Source organism: Phoenix dactylifera, chromosome 2, assembly GCF_051530095.1.
Source record: "Phoenix dactylifera cultivar Ajwa chromosome 2, Ajwa_hap1_PhDact_Kaust_v1.1, whole genome shotgun sequence".
Taxonomy (NCBI): Eukaryota; Viridiplantae; Streptophyta; class Magnoliopsida; order Arecales; family Arecaceae; genus Phoenix; species Phoenix dactylifera.
The window spans coordinates 902247-919281 of NC_143191.1; the positions used below are offsets into that span (position 1 = coordinate 902247).

The window sequence follows — 17035 nt, forward strand, 5'->3', positions numbered from 1 at the left end:
TGTATACCATATAAGGTTAGCCATTGATTTCTTAAATTTATATCGTTAATTGATTTACTGCAATGTATACCATATAAGGTTAGCCATTGATTTTTTAAAATTATATCCTTAATTGATTTACTGCAGTGCATACCATAAAAAGTTAACCATTGATTTTCTAAATTTATATTGTTAATTGATTTACTGCATAGTGATTGATTTAGGTTATATATATATACACACCATAAACGAGTGGCTCAGATCGCAAGTCCACTTATGGGCTGTGTCCGCCTTGCTGTCGACTCTCCACGTATAGATTATGATCATCGCTGCTTTATCCACGCCTTGTCCATCGCAGCCATGGCCTCTTTCTCGGCCCTTCTTCTCCCCTCAGGTGACCCCTCCTCTCTCTCTCTCTCTCTCGGTGTGGGCATTCGTATGTGTTAACATTTAGCATCTTAGAGTATCACATTAATTTCATGGAGGGCCACCATATCAAAGCTCTTTTTCATTGAAAAATGTATTTTTGTTTCTTAAAAACTCTTTTTTTTTATGATAATGCGTTTGTTTCTTTATCTTTGTTTTCTTAAAGGGCAACTGATTTTTTTTTTTTTTAATATGGGATTTCTTAGTATTTTCTTTCGCAAAAGCTTGTCTTGTTGGTCATGGATTCTTCTTTAGTTTCCTGTTATTCTACCTTGTTTTCTGCTTTCTACTACAACCATTATGCGGTAATATGTTAATTGCTATAGGTTATTTTTTCTTGCAAATGAAGGCGGAAGTTTTGCGAAAAAAAAAAAACAGAGGAGAATAAAAATGCATTTGTTTTTATTAAATACGAACTTCATCGTCTTCGAATAATTCTTAATCGATTCTGAAAAAATGCCTGCAGCAGAGAATAAAAATGGGGAGGAGAAATTTAAAGATTTCTGCGCTGTTAATCCACACAGAAATTCTTAGAGCATCATAATGTTTGGATTCACCAGTACTTAGATGAGTGTTTTCTTTCTTTTTCTTGATAAAATTCATGCGTCATTGTTTTATCCTTGGGTGATTTTCTTCTTAAAATAAGCTATATGTGTGTGTGTGTGTAGCTCAAAGCTTTGCCAAGAGAGCATGGTGCGATCATTATATGATATCCAAACACAAGATCCCAAGTTTTGAAATCTGCTGCTTGGCTTCAGAGCCTGGATATAAAGCTGTCAGGATGAGAAATTGCAGAGAGGATGCCGATCTAATTAGTCGGAGGAGTGCAATTGGATTGGTTTTGGTGATGTCTGCCTTCGGTTTAGCTACCACCAAATCCAATGGAGCTGGCTTGCCGCCAGAGCAAAAGCCCAGATTATGTGATGATGTTTGTGAAAAGGAGCTTGAAAATGTATGGTGAGATTGCATTTCCCTGGGCATCCATTATTACCGCAATTGATATCCTTGCACACACTTTTTTACACAGATTTTTTGATAACTAATTGCATTTCATGAAATTCTCTCTTTTATTGTCATATTTTTAACCTCATGTAGATGCAATAAGGATTGCTGGCTTGTGAAATTCCATCTGCAGTTAAACCTTGTTCCTGTGGGTATTTGCTTGCTTATTTAGGATATACTGACATCCTTAATAAGTTCACAGAAAACCATCTGCAGTGAAAGTCTGTCATAAGAGGCCTCTAGTGAGATCGACCATAAAATTGCCCCTGATTTATGGTGACAATAAAGCAAAAGGGCATTATGTTAAAAATGTATTTTAGCAGAAGGTATTGGCTCTTAAAGTTGGCATTCATTGTCAAATAAATTATTTTTTTTCAAAAAAGAAATCATTTCTTTCACGACTTAAAATGAACAAGGATTTTTTTCATTGACATAAGTTGGAATATTATTGCATGCCTTGCATGGTCATCATTTCATATATAGAATGCTTATAGTTATAATAGATACTATTTTTGGCTTACTCGAGTTTCTTTCATTCCATTTTATAGTTTCCACTTGCTTTTAGGAACTGGCTGTCAACCTAACATAATCCCCCACCGTTTTCATCCAGGTTCAAGATCAGAATTGACAATTTTTAACTAGGAAAGATATAATAAAACATGAGTATATTACAGGAGTTAGAGGAGTAGGTCGAATTAATACAAAGTGATAGAGAATCAATTAGGATGATATATGGGAACATAAAATGAATTCTAAGGGGGCTCTAGCAAGAGAGGAACTTTCATTTGCACTGAAGGCTGTATGAGAAGGAGAAAAAGACCTGAAGTAACAGGGGTAGAGATTACAAGAGGGATATAGAAAAGCTTGAAACTACATTGTTGGTGGCCTTAAATATGCATGCTTGGCAAATCAAGAGCCACAAAACTGACTCAAATAGTTGGGATAGGGCTAGATGGCTATACTAGTTTCCTTTTGTTCTATTATAACTGTATTGCATCCCCAAACTGTACCAGAGGATTGATATGGCTTATTAGTCTCTTGTTTAGTGAAATTATTTTGAGTAATAATAACTGATGCTCTAAAGATGACAATGGATCTCACTGTTTAGCTTCAGCTTATATATCCTTTATGTCTATGGACTGGCAATTTAGGTGAAATTTATTTTCTTTCTAAAATGACCATATAATATTTTAAAATTACATCATTTTTGGTCTTAAATTTAGATATCACTACTGAAGTTTAAGCATTAAACCTCAAATATATCGCATAGACTTTTTTCTTCGGAAAATATAAAAATAGGTGATGGTTATACATTCTTTTCTTCTCTCCATTCAGGTACCTATGGTAACTACAGAATCTGGTTTGCAGTACAAGGATATTAAAATTGGCAAAGGTCCAAGTCCACCTGTTGGTTTTCAGGTACTTTCTTTTACACCTCAGACAATTGAGACATGGTTCTTTTTGCATATTTTTGCATGTGAACGCCCACTTGTGCAATGAGAACTGATTGTGGCTCTGTTAAAATCCTTAGTAAATCTACCTTCTTTCTAGATATTTTGTATTTTTTGCTTTTGGAAATGGATTAAGAACTGATATGTGGAATGTTTACCGGCGTGACTAAAGTCCCTACTTAATCAAAAGCTGGATATTGCCATAAGAATGTTACCAAAACTGGAAACTGGAAAAACATGTAGGCATGCAGTTCATGTGTGAGAAATGGACAATAATCAGCAAAAAAAACTGGCTGGCAGTGGTTTCCTAAATTTTTGCGAGCATCTTGTCATGTTTTCAGAGTTTCCTCTTTAGATTTCTTAGCAAATTCTAACCTTTCCCAATCCAATCTTTATCATATAGGTTGCTGCAAACTACGTTGCCATGGTACAATCTGGACAAATATTCGACAGGTGATAAACTTGAACCTGTAAGCTTGATAGTGCTTTGGGGATGACATGATATATTAGTTATGTTTTTTGTCATTTTTGAAAGAGAGGTGTCTGTATATCTTGTCTTGCAAATACGTTTTTAAAAACTGATTCATGCTATACTTAACTAAATCCATATGTTCTGCCGACTAATTTAATAAGATATGAATTAACTTTCCTCAAATAAAAAGATATGGATGATACAACTCCCATCTTAGAAATGCAGAAGTAGTTATATTTTATCTGAGAAAATGCGTAAATAGTTAATATGATGTCTGGTTATGCTATCATTCAATCCATTTCTCACTGTATATTATATTGTCTTCCAGCTCCCTGGAGAAAGGCCAACCATATATTTTCCGCATTGGTTCCGGTCAGGTAGTCTACCATTTCATGTTTTCTAAAATTTTTAAACTCCATGTTTAGCAACTTTTGGTTTATATTTTTATATATATATGATGTTATTTCAAGCCTATATACAGTGAAATCCCTGTTTGTTGATATGTTGGGCTTTCCAAGAGCTGATTGCCTGAAATTTCTTTTGCAGATAATGTTTACATCAGTTCTCTTCTTTTTCTTCCTTATTAACTAATACTTGTTTTTCAGATTAATAATGGGCTTTTGGGTCATTAGATGAAGTCAATAAAACTATTTTAGGATGATATTACTTCTCCAAATCATGTCGCCGCATTGCAATTAAATTGGCAAAACTATCATAAATCCTGCTGCTAATATAAACTCTTAATGCCTGTAAGTGGTCAAAGACTATTAATTCCCCCCCTTGTTCAACTTGATTTGTTCAAGTGAAACCTCATTGCCTGTTCCATATTACAAAACTATAAATTATGCACCCAAATTCAAGGAAGCCTGAATCTTTATAAGTGGAACAATCCTGCTATAGACATGTCGCCTGCTCACTTAAGTTGTAAAATAGCAATTCCTTGAGGGAAAATGTCACCTTGCTACCTATATCATCTTCATATATATGGTCCACCTCGCTGCAATGTATTTAGCTTTCGAATGATCCTCCTATTAATTGTCTCATTTGTCTAAAGAAGGTGATCAGAGGACTTGATGAAGGGATATTGACCCTCTTATTAATTGTTTCTTTGGCCAAAATAGGTGATCAAAGGACTTGATGAAGGGATATTGAGCATGAAAGTTGGAGGAAAGCGCCGGCTATATATACCTGGCTCTGTAAGTGTTCTGACCAGAATGATTTGAATCAAGGATCAGATATTGTGCGCAAAAAGAAGAAGAAAATAATAAAATAAAATTGTAATTTTTTTAGTTGCTACAAATATATTACTCCTCTTGTAATTAGCAAATTTGAGTCAGAATGCTAGCTAGTAAAGTAGTTTAGTCTCTGAAGAAAAATCTCTCAAAATTCTGATATATAGGACATTGCACCTTCCAAGGCATTTAAATCTAATTCTGTGATACTCTTGTGCTCTAATCTTGGCAGCTAGCATTCCCTAAAGGTCTTAATTCAGCACCAGGAAGGCCACGAGTAGCCCCGAACAGCCCTGTAGTTTTTGACGTCAGTTTGGAGTATGTACCGGGCCTTGAAGCTGATGAGTAAATGCAATTCTTCACATTTATTTACTTTTCAGAAGGAAATGTAGAAGGATGGGTGAAAAAGAAAAAATGGTCGATGCCTACAGAATTCTCAAATTCTCTCTTATTTATTCAAAAAAATTGAACTCAATTTTCGTTGACCTAATTCCGAACACAAAGCTTGACTCTGGTTTCCTTTTCACCTGAATGAGATTTAAGCATCCAAGTATGATCCTGTTCACTCTGAAACATAAGCATGGATCATGACACTCATCTAGCCAATATCATATCTCCACCAAGGCGATCCCGAGTTCTAATATGTGGTTATCCTTGTTCTCAAAACCATCCAAAGACACTGTAGCTCAGCATTGATGACATTAGCCTTCATTCAGAGGACCAACATTATCCTTCATAATGGGTGTTAAACTCTCTCTACTGGTTAATTAAGGAGGGAAAAACATACTGATTTTACATATATAACCTTATAAATTTTGCAATTTACACAAGTGTTGATGCAAAGGAAAATCATTTGGGGTTGCTATATACTTCTGCAATAATTCTAGTCTTTAACTATTTATCGATGTTTATCAAAAAATGGATCATCCCTAGTGGAAGAAATGCAGTCCCTCCCCAAGCCAGAAGATCCTGTCAAACAATAACCATCATAACCTTCACATTCTTCCATTTATCGTTCCACTCAAAATTAAGGACAAGGCCAGTTGTAGTCACCACCTTCTTTCTACCAAAATAAAAATCATCACCTGCCCCAAAAGCTTTTACCATACCATTTGGTAATAAGTTGATGTACATCTCTCATTTCCTTAGTCACAACGATTTAAAACCAAAATTTTCATGACATGAGCTGCACTCCGTAGTATTATACACTGCCATAGTACCTCGAATTTTAGAGTGACTTAAAACACCTCACTCATGACTGCCACTCTTACCTGATTACCTGCGCGGATGGTGGTTCCATTGGGTATTTTTCGGAGGAAAGGACCCCATCAATCTTTCATCCAAATATATGATCCATGTCATGAATAATTACTTGGGCCTGAGGCACCGTAGGAGGGCAAATATTTCATGGTTTGCACACTCTCTCCATGTATGAATCACCAGCATAAATAAAAATCAAGCAAATGCCATACAAGTTAACTAAGAGGAATTTGACAGCAGCAATGGTAATGCAGTCTCCTTGTCAAAGCACAAAACCCTTGTAGCACGTCACAGGCTCAGGATACTTGATGAAACGAGACAAGTCACAAAAGAAGAAATCAGCATAATGCCAAGCAAGTTTGCTCTCTGGCTAGCGATTTTATCAATTCAACAACTTTTAAAGATTTTACACATACAAAAGTTGGAGATGTAAAAATTACAGACATAAATTACAGGCAGGGATGCAAATGAAAAGCTCAGCTTTCCTTCGCCGGAAAGGTTAATACAGATCTATGGAAACAAACCCACTTCCGAGGAAACCACAAATATTAAAAAAAGAAAAGAAAGAAAGAAAGAAAAGGGGAAAAATGTCGGCATTAGAGCAAATAAAAATTGCTGGTCTAGCTGGCCAGATGACTGGGAGAGCTGTTAAACATAGTGTGCCACATGTAAGCTCTAGACAACACCATCTCAAGCTCGTGGTGGGTCCAGTATTGTGTGGGAAGGTGTTGGAGGAACATGACCATCTCCTGGAAATCAAGCTTTTGGAGTTTATCTGACCACTGAAACATGTAGACAGAACTTTTAGAATCTCATTAGATATGACAAACAATTATGCGAGCAATTAAGTGCAGAAGGAAAAAAGATAAAGGTCCCTGCTCCATTCCCTGCTTCTAAACGGGTGCTAAGTGGCACTCTGAGAATGCCAAAACCCTTGTGAAGCCCATACACCCCCATGTATTGCACCAAAACTTGACTTCCACATAGGCCCGAGGAATCGAGCAGGGATAGGAGATGGAGTCACTAGCAGTATTCTTGCAACAGTGAACAGGAATTACAAAAAGGTGTAAATCCTGTTTGGACACCCAACCACCCCTATTTATCCGTTATCTCGTGGGTAAGTTGATCGGAGCTAAGAAAGAGGAGGGCTAGAGGAGATTGCCGATTCTTCAGTCCTTTTTCTTGGGATATCTGAATCCATCTTAAAGGGTGTTCTTCGTATCCCAAAAGAACTTGGTGTTCAGGAATCACATCCTCCCAATTCTTCAAACAAGAAAGTTTGATTATCTGCTGATTAGTTCAGGAACTGTGAAAAGGTGAATCAATTTCTCATGACTACTAGTGAAGACCATGGACTCACGGAGCACATATTCTTGATTGTGGGTCCCTGGAAATAAGAGATCGTTTGGGAAGGCAGGATAGAATGAATGGTTTTACTCTTGGCCAAAGTGAATGCAGGCTTCACCAATCACCACCCCAGTTCCCGAAGAAGATGGGGGAGAGAGAGAGGGGGAGAGGGAGGGAGGGAGGGAGGGGGAGAGGGAGGGAGGGAGGGAGGGGGAGACATGCAGCATATAATGGTCCATGGGAGATCGGGAAATGGTCACTGAAAACATAACAGAAAAGCAACAACCCTAGCAGCAAGGATTATGTCATATATGGATACCTAGTGCTACATATCCTGTGTCCAAGTTGGAGGAAGCATCCAAAATGATAAAGATACCGACAGGTTGGTTAAAATTGAACATAAATGCATCTGATTGTACTCTAGATGACAAATTTGGGGACGGGCATTTTAAGGGATGAGATTGGATTCCACATTTTATAGTTTGTAGGCTATAAGGATACATGGTGCAGATATCCAACTGTCAGAGATGGTTAAATGACAGCTATGCAGTATTCAAAGAGGAAAATCCTAGTAGAGATGGATGCTCAATGTTTTGTTAGATATTTTAATGGAATGATGGTACTGCCAGATGATCTGCGAAACCTACTGAAAGAAAATCGTTGGCTGTTGAATCTCATTTGGAAGCAGTAGCACATAAAGTCGTGTAGCATATATCCAGAGGGTTACTGCCTTACTGGTTAGCCAGGTCAGTAGATAATCAAATTTACAAGCATGGTGGTAGGAAGAACAATGTAGGAATCAGAGAAAAAGGCGTATTGCAGGCATGATGTGTCACTTAAATTTGTAATTTGGATTTGTGTTTCATTTTAGTTGTACCAGCTGGCTGGCTCAAAAATTAGAAAATGGAATGCAAACATAGCTACTTATCGATGTATCAAATCTGTATCTTCAAAATTTACTTATATTCTTGGTCCATGAGACTAGAAGCTCTCAAGTGAGGAAACACAAACTTACTGTTAACAGAAAACTAGCAGATATGTACACAAGAAACTCTGGCAATGCATCTCCTTCAGCAAGATAAGTATCCCATAGACGTGTAACTAGATGGAAAGGGATCTACAAAGTCAAAAAAACTAATTTAGCTTCTTATTATCACAAAAGCATCATCTTAAACAATAATAAGAAACAGAAAGCCAACCTCGCGTATCAGAAGACAATTGAACCAACGAAAAGCGAACTGAAGAAATTCCAGCCCTTGCTCCTCCATGCGTCTTGATACAGGTTCTTATATTAGAACAAGATATGAAAGTTAAACCATTGGGATTCTGAACTTATGAAACTAAAGCTATAGAACAGTTATTGGAAATGAAAATGCAAGCAAGCAAACTACAGGCAACTGATTGTGCTTTGCAGAAGAGGGAAAGATCCCTTTGAACATCAGCTTAGAGAACTCTTCTAGAATGTTTCTCACGTATAATTGGATTGAAAGTAATCAAATGTTACAAACTTATAATAATACTTTTTGTCAATGATAATCCCATCGCTTATGATGTTAAAGCAGCCAAAAATTTATAAGATTAATTCCCTGTGAGATCATATAAATTAGATAAATTTGATTGTGAAATGATAACCCCCCGAGTAAAAACACAGGACTGATTTATGTACTTTCAACTATGGTGGAATTGAGTCAGATCCATGAACGGATGTATACGCAGATGCAAATGCTTAAGAGAGATAGACATATGGCAAAAAAATAATGGCAAACACAAGACACAAGGAGTAAACAGACTTCAAATGAAGATGGAGGTACCATCTATTCGCCGCACTAGCTCTTTCAGTTTGAAAACAAGGCGCTGAATCCCCGGTTGAGCAAATGTATAATGATCTTGCATACCATCAAGCAGTTTTGAAAGACACCAATAGCAGTCAGCTTCTACTTCAGAGATTTTCTGAGGAGAAAGATCTGAAACTGACCAACTTTCCATGCTGCCATCTAGATGCTCTGATAAGAATACTATTAGAAATGGTGTGACAAGATCATTTATACCCTGCACATATCCACTTGCTGGATGACGAATAGCCCTGGGAAGAAAAAAATCAGGTTACATCATTTATAATGACAGCCTACATCTTTCTGAAAACAAGCCATGTTTACTGCACCTTCTGACTACATTTACCATACTTAAGCATAAGAATTTACAGAGGAAAAATAGAACATACCAAAACATTATTTAAATTTAAGTATAGATGTTTCCTTTCTTATTTATCCAAACAGTTCGATCAAATGACTGGTTTGTACATCATGTAACAAATACATTGGGGGCATTAGAAAAGTATTACAAAGGGTATCCAAAAGTAAGGTTCAAACCACAATTTAGGTGTCGCCCTGCCTTTCTGTGCTGCTCAGCTCATATTGTGCCAGTGAGAGTGGCATGTGGTGCAGCTGCATGACAATGCTTGGAACACCGCAAGACCCATCGGTGCCAGTGTGTGCCAAGCACTAGCATGGCACTGCACCAACACATGTTGCTTAAAACCTTGGTCCAAACACTCGCAACATAGTGCCATTAAAAATTTATTTGCAGTCACAAGCCCCCTTGCTTAAATGCTAGAGTAAGACTAGAAATCTAACCATGTGTAGAGAATGCGCTCCAAGGACTTTTGAATTTGTACATGCTGGAAGAAAGGGACATCAGGTACAGTTCTTGGGCAATCGACGGCAATCTGATCACCAAAGAAGGAAATAGCACGATGCAGAGAGTCAGAAAACCTTCTAAATGCATCTGATGGAGAAATCAAAAAACAATAGGAGACGCTCAACAGAAACCTGGCGAAGCATGCTGATCTCATCATCTGAACGTTCTGTGTCTGGAATGTCATAGTACTGAGAAACACAATCAACATATTCAAGTCGTTTCCTAGTCAAAACTCCCTCACGTCTATCTGAATTAGGTGGTGCATATCCCTGTTGTCAGCTGAAATTTAAATTTCAAATATGCAACAGAACATTCAATATGCACAAGTGCATTGGAGAAGGATTTTTATAAATAAAAATGGAGTTACCAATAAAAGCATCCAGCAAGACCATTTAAGTAGAGTTGAAATACAAGGATGAAGGCAAAGATGAAAAGCTGAAAGGACTTCAGTAATAGCATAATATGTTCATAATTAAAGCTATGAATGTTCAACAGGTGGGAATCAAAAGGTAGCTTGATTTTCTTAGAGCCAATAAAAAATCAAACCAATATGCCCATTGCGAGTTTCTTAAAAAACAAAAAGGAAAAAAGAAAAAGAAGCTTACACTATGTTTTAAGAGGAGTCAGGTAGTCCAAATCTTGGAATTTTCCGCAGTCCCAAACAAAAAAGAAGAACATATTCTAGTTGACACCTTCTCTCTCAGTAGATAACACAATTGAAAGAAGGCATGGATAGAAGTGTTTATTTGAGATTGTTAGTGAGTGGGAGGGAGAGGTTTGGTCTCACCAGTCACCTGCCAACTGCATGCAATGCTCCTCACTTACTCCAGGTTTGGTTGGCCAACTTTCCCAAGAAGGTATAAGCGTTCTCCAAATGTTCATTTCAATCTCTCTTTGTTTGTTTTCCTTTTCAGATACAGTTTTTGCCTTATTGCTGATCTATCACGAAATGGTGGAACAACATGCTAATTGCCAATGCGAATGGGTGGTTAATACGCCCAAGCTCTAGTTGCAAAGCTTTAGTCAAAATCCTTGTTTCTGGTGCTTCAAACAAGGTATGCAGCTCTCACTGACATCAATTTTATATATGGTTGTCTGAGAAGAGGCAAAATATGTCAACAATGGGATTTTCCAGTCCCATAGTTAAGTTTTCTAATGCCTAAAGTTTAAAAAAAAACAATGCCCTTGTCGGAGAAAAATTAGTTAATAAAGTTTCATGCGTCCACCCCAGATGGTTCTTATTCGATTTTTCTTGTTGTGATATGTAATTTTTTGTGTACTATACCAAACTGGTACCAGTATTATTCTACTTTTATTGTTGTGATCTATAATTCTTCATGTACTATACCAAACTGGTAACCTACCGGTTCTGTACCCGATACCGAGATTGCATATCTTGACTCCATACTCTGATCAAATTAGAAACTAGAGAAAAGTCATACCTCTAATAATGAACAAGAATGGTGGTTCATTTATGAGACAACTTGGTAACCCTATGCACCCCAAAAGAATTGTGGAGAAATAGGTAATGTACAAGTTTTGCTTTTGTGGATTGAATTAGCATGGATGTTAGATTGGCAAATATTAGCAGTGGTGGCACATGTTCTGTTGTTCCTTCCTACTTACAAGAAGCCTGACCGTTAGATCAAGGAGATAAGAGGTTGGGCTCAGATGCAAAGCTTTTTCTTCAGGCAAACGATGAATTTGCATGCATGCATCTAATGCCTAATATTGAAGCTCTTTATAACACAAAAATGTTTGAGTAGGAATGCCTTTTGCTGAAATATAAGAACAGAAACCAAGAAGCATATCGCGTATAATATATGAAACATGTGTCATGAACTAGGTCAAAACATAACATGAGCATGTTTACACTAGATTGTCTATTGGCACTTGTTCATGTCAGCCTTTTTTATTGTGCTAACAATAAATGATAAAAATTTTATCATGTTTCAGTGCCTTTTGTTTGCTCTTCAACAATATTAAAACTAATTACAACAACAAAAGTGTGGGACCTTTTCTGAATGGAGAAATAGGATTAGAGCAAAGAGGGAACTTGCAACTCCAATGTTGCAAAACAAGAACAAATCTATCATATTGATGAACACATTACCATATATTATTAAAATTCTGAGGTCCTTCAAGTGAATTTTGCCTTAAGCAAAGATGAAATCGATGGTAAAATCAAACCAAACAATGGATAGATAAACTTGTTCTTCATTCTAGGATTTTGAGAGTAAACTTCAGTTTGACAAAACCCAGTTACTAGAAAACAACATAATGTGAAAGAACAAAATTTAAACATGAGTAATCCTGAAGTAGAATAACAAGCCCAAAATCTGGGTAAGGAATCAACTTGACAAGTTTTCTACACAGCAGCAGCAGACTCACTTGGGGAGTTGAGTTAGGCCCAAAAGTCTACGTAAATAGGCAGATCAATCGATTTGCAAAAAGTGATTCAATTGCAATCTTTCCTAGAAAACTTCAAGGCCTAGCTGCTAAGACAAAAAGGGCAATATCATCCCAGGTCTGAGGATCGCAGTCATATGTCAGAAATAAATAATGTAGGCTCCGGTCAGGCCTAAACTATACCATCAGTCATCGCTACTTCCTGATAGGAGTCACAGAAACTGCTCGCTTTAAAAGATGTAAAACTTTACCTTCTGCTTTTATAGTGAAAGAAACAGAAATTCATGATAGTGTTCCCTCTAAGAGCAAGTCAAGTATCATTATTAATTGAAACACCTGTAGTAATATCATATTGTCAATACATAGCACAAGCAGGCTGTTGAAGTTAGTGCCCTAGAAGAGAACGGCATATTTGGCATTTTGCTCCATAAATATCACATAAGTAGCATCAACAAATTTGCAAAATCATAGAAGGTCGCTTACCAACAGAAGCCTCCATATATCAGGGCGCATATATGGTGGTACACCACTCCAAGCTAGTTCGCGCAATTTCTCTACCACATATACAATATATACAACATTAGGATACAAATAAAAGCTTATTCAGTTCTAAAAAGCATAGTTACTGGTTTGTACTTTTAAGGAAAAAAATATGACTAAATTAAGCAAATGCAAATACTGATCCACAACAGAAGATCATTAGAATCCCAAAAATTAAGGACAATAGAAGCATTCAAGAGTCAAAAAGTTAAAATGGTTATACTTACTAAATGAACGAGAAAACTGCCACCTAATGTACTGCAAGAGGGAGAGGGGGTAAGTGTGGGATATGATGGTACCATCGCATCTATATTCAATGCCCAACCCATGGAAGATAGCTTAAATGATGAGGTTAAATACTGCCATTAAGCAGAAAGTTGATGAAGCTAAACAAAAGGATGATTATGTTTTTTAAGTACCAGATGCTCCAAACAAATTTGATTATAGGACAAACATTTACAAAGAGTCATTTAAAAGGGAGATTAATTTTTATGAGACAAATTGAACATATATAGATCCAACTTATTGTAAGTGAGGGAAAAAAAGATACAAATGTTCGCCATGGGATGCATTTTACTCCAAAGAAGTTCTAGATGATCATAATGTGTGTGTGTGTGTGTGTGAGAGAGAGAGAAAGAGCAATATGGCACTTTAGTTTTCCTTTAGTCGCCATGAGGTTGTGGGCCTTAGTGTTGAAAAGTTGGATGGTTGAGATGTGGATATTCAACCATCAAGCTTGATGTTTAGGAATTAGGGGCAATTTAAATAATTTTAGATTTATAGTTCATACAAATAACAAGTGAAGACGGCAAGCCTTGGCACAAGAGTAAGGCTGCTCCATTGTGACTTGGGCATGATGGTTTGAAACACGGAAACAGCCTTTCCACATAAGTTGCTCCATTGTGACTTGGGCGTAATGGTTTGAAACATAGAAACAGCCTCTCCACATATGGGAACAGGGCTATATACATCTGATCCGCCCACCCTACAATGGCGGGACCCTAATGTACCGCAACAGCCTTTTTTTTTTATAAATAATAAGTGATCATTGTTTATTTAGTGACTCATAATTTAACCATAGCCATCATGCTCCATATTGATAATTTGGTATCATCTCATACTTTTTTTCATAACTTCCTCTATTTTAAGCCCCTCCAAAGGAAAAGGTGGGGGGAAAACCTTTTGATGAAAATACTATACATGATAATTTCTCAAGAAAAGAATGATCGTGGAATCTTCATCGGGTAATTTGCATACGACTAAGTAGTGTCCACAATTAATATTACAATTTGACTATTTAGGAGAACTAGCTGGCATCATCCCTTTTTTGCAGTGCTCCTTTCCATAATGTATCACTATTTGCTTGCTTATCATATAATTTACAATTTCTGTGCATATATCATGAGTCGGTTTGAAGGCACATCCAACACCTTCATGTTATAAATGAAACTAAAGGGTATAACTTGATATTCTTCATTTTGTGCATTCATGATGTTTAGCTCACTCTTTGTGAACAGCTGGGACTGCTAGCATCAGGCATATATATAGATATAGTGACACATATAATATCCATGATAAGTCATTTATGCAGATGGAACTTAGTGGTTAATAGAGCAGTACCATTTTTCTTTCCAAAGTTAACTATACATCAAGAATAAAATGAGATCCTCTATGAAAATGCATAGAAAGAACTTAACCAAATCAAATAATGAGATAAACATCATTTATTGGAAAATCAGAAAACCTAACTAGGATGCAATTTGCTCGATTCGATTATTCTGCTACCATGGTCTGGAAGAAAAGCAAACAAGTCAGAAGCAAGAAAATATACCTAATATGACAGCTGGTCTAGACAATTCCTTTCTGAATTTGGTAAGTCTTGCAGAATCTGTAGCTCTAGCTGCAGAAACAGATCTCTGGACTTCTGGGGATGTAGTTGCATTGTTTGTTGGTGATGTACTAGAGTTTTGAGTAGTATTTTTAGTTGTGTTGCCTGAATTCTGAATTTCTTCCTGTATTGTGATGTACTTGATATATCAATATATCCCAGTGCTGTATCTATTTAAAAGTAAACACCTGTAGATAGAGTCAGTATTACCTCAAAAGACATGTCGGCATGTTCACCTTGCTCATGATCATTTTCAGAGTATCCTCTTTCAATGGCTTGAGAGTGTTCAGGAGAGGCACATTCATTCATAGGCTGAGATCTGCGTGTCAGCAAAACTTTACCAGGAAAACTGCGGCCTTTAAGTATCCTGGATGCAGAGGAAAATATGACAAAGCAATAATATATTTATTTTTAGACCATATGAATAGAGGATTCTAAATTAAATTCCATAATGTCCAGTAAGAGCTGTAATGCTAAAATAGCGAGGCGGGGGGAAGAACTCTAGTTTCATTAATGTAACAACTAGCAAAGTTATTAATTTACGATAGGAGTGAGTATATTTTTTTTTTGTGATTCAGTGCCAAAAAAGTGGTATTTTGGGTTCTAGTATATCAATAAAGTTGCTGGACAGGCATAGTACATTAAGCATCAAGAAATTTGACCAAGATTTACTATCCATGCGTTATTGTCTTTGCATGCATGACTAAAAGATAGTTAAGTGGAAAAGAATTGTAGCCTGAGCAGTACCATGATTGTGTTAAGTTGAAACACTGGACATAAAATTTATAAGTATATATAGTGGAGTCAGATAAAAATTAAGCACAACCACAACCAAGTTTTAATACCAGATGAATATAGTAACATCCAAATTTCACCTCGTCAAAGAATTCAACCATACATATGGAAATTCAATCACTCCAGATCAGATATACAGCCTTTCCAGTTACATGATGCAATCATTATCTTCTTTTTTTTTCTTCTTTTTCTTCCTTGCATGAAATATTAGCATAACTTCAATATTTAGATGAAGAAACCTACCAACAACTATGTAAAGTTCCCAACTATGAATTTAGACAAAAATTGGAATTCCCAATGGCATGCTAGAGCTTGACGAACTTCTACAGATAAACAATAACATAACAAACCAGCAATCAAATAGGAAAACACACACAACTACCCAACCAGACAGTTTCAGTCCTAAATTCCATCAGAACACGCGAAGTAAACAACATGAAAGCAATCCTAAGTTAACATAAATCGGCAGATCTGATGGTGAATTCATTTCAGTAGACCCTAAATAATTCGTTTTGGCACGAAAACTAGATAGATTCTCCGAATTTGCCATCGAAGTCTATCAGGATCCCAATTTTATGCAATCTCCGATCACAGGAACACTAAACTAATAAAACCCATCAACGCATTCCGATCTGACCCAAAACCAAAGGGAGTATTAGTAGCATTCGTGTCAAAGATCCGGATTTAGTTCTGGGGAAGTCTCCGGATATCTAGACAAAGCAAAAGAGATCAAATCATAGGACGGAGAAAAAGGGGAGATCGAACGGACGAACCCTTGGACGTTCCTGAGGGTTTGGTTAAATCGCCATTCGAGATTGGGGCTGGAGCTTCCGCTGCTCATCTCCTTCCTTCTTTCTTCTTCTCTGCCGCTCTTCATGGCTTCGCCGTCGTTGTCCTCTCTGCAGTGCCGACCGTGAAATTCCTAGGCTGCTGTTCTTCTATTTCTTCCCCTCTCTTGCTGCCCAGAGAAATCCGGTGGGAGTCCACCAGATGTGTTCAGTGTGTAGACAAATCGGGTTTGATTTGGTCCGTCCGAAATCCGAACATATGATTGGTGAAATTTTGGTGATAGGAGGGATGGAATTGAGGTTATTTTGGTGCTCTCCGGTCCTCTTTGGATTGCCGTTGCTACTAGAATTTTTATAAGTAGGGCTTTCAAAAAATAAAGTTTTTAGAATTAAAATTTTTATAAAAAAATTAATTACTATTTGGTAAATCTAATATATATTTGGCAACCAAACGACAATAAAAAATATTACATAGTATTGCATAATAAAATATAATATTATATATTTAAATATTATTATTTTATATAATATTATTTTAATATAGTATAATATAATATTGAATGCTATAGCATAATAATATAACATAGATATAATAATATATTATTAATAGTACAATATTACTATAATATAATATAATATTATATAATAATATTGTAATATAATATAATGAATTCAAATCTAATCTAATAATAGATTATAATATATTATAGTATAATAATATTATATTATTATTAAATATTATTATATTA

At 36.3% G+C, this 17035-nt stretch overlaps 2 protein-coding genes across 5 annotated transcripts; one reads left to right on the forward strand and one right to left on the reverse strand.

Annotated features, from left to right (window-relative positions):
* The first annotated feature begins 224 nt into the window (after window positions 1-224).
* LOC103706031 (FKBP-like peptidyl-prolyl cis-trans isomerase family protein) lies at window positions 225-5052 on the forward strand. Of its 4 annotated transcripts, none has more exons than XM_088714821.1 (8): window positions 258-373; window positions 875-964; window positions 1074-1357; window positions 2743-2826; window positions 3262-3311; window positions 3659-3707; window positions 4452-4526; window positions 4795-5052. In XM_088714821.1, exons 2-8 carry the CDS (start codon window positions 949-951, stop codon window positions 4909-4911), a joined length of 675 nt encoding a protein of 224 aa, XP_088570947.1. In that variant the 5' UTR covers window positions 258-373; window positions 875-948; the 3' UTR covers window positions 4912-5052. The 4 variants fall into 4 exon arrangements, with proteins under 4 accessions (XP_008788191.3, XP_088570947.1, XP_088570946.1 ...); XM_088714820.2 differs by having other exon boundaries at window positions 266-373; window positions 872-964; XM_088714822.2 differs by lacking the exon at window positions 258-373 and adding an exon at window positions 395-499 and having other exon boundaries at window positions 872-964.
* Window positions 5053-6169: 1117 nt separating this feature from the next.
* Window positions 6170-16614, reverse strand: LOC103706032 (uncharacterized). Its single transcript, XM_008789970.5, has 10 exons — window positions 16272-16614; window positions 14914-15070; window positions 14647-14827; window positions 12759-12829; window positions 9998-10135; window positions 9803-9894; window positions 8981-9252; window positions 8369-8454; window positions 8185-8286; window positions 6170-6604 (listed from the first exon to the last, which is right to left on the reverse strand). The coding sequence occupies exons 1-10, from the start codon at window positions 16373-16375 to the stop codon at window positions 6443-6445; spliced, it is 1365 nt and encodes a 454-aa protein (XP_008788192.3). The 5' UTR covers window positions 16376-16614; the 3' UTR covers window positions 6170-6442.
* Window positions 16615-17035: the final 421 nt, after the last annotated feature.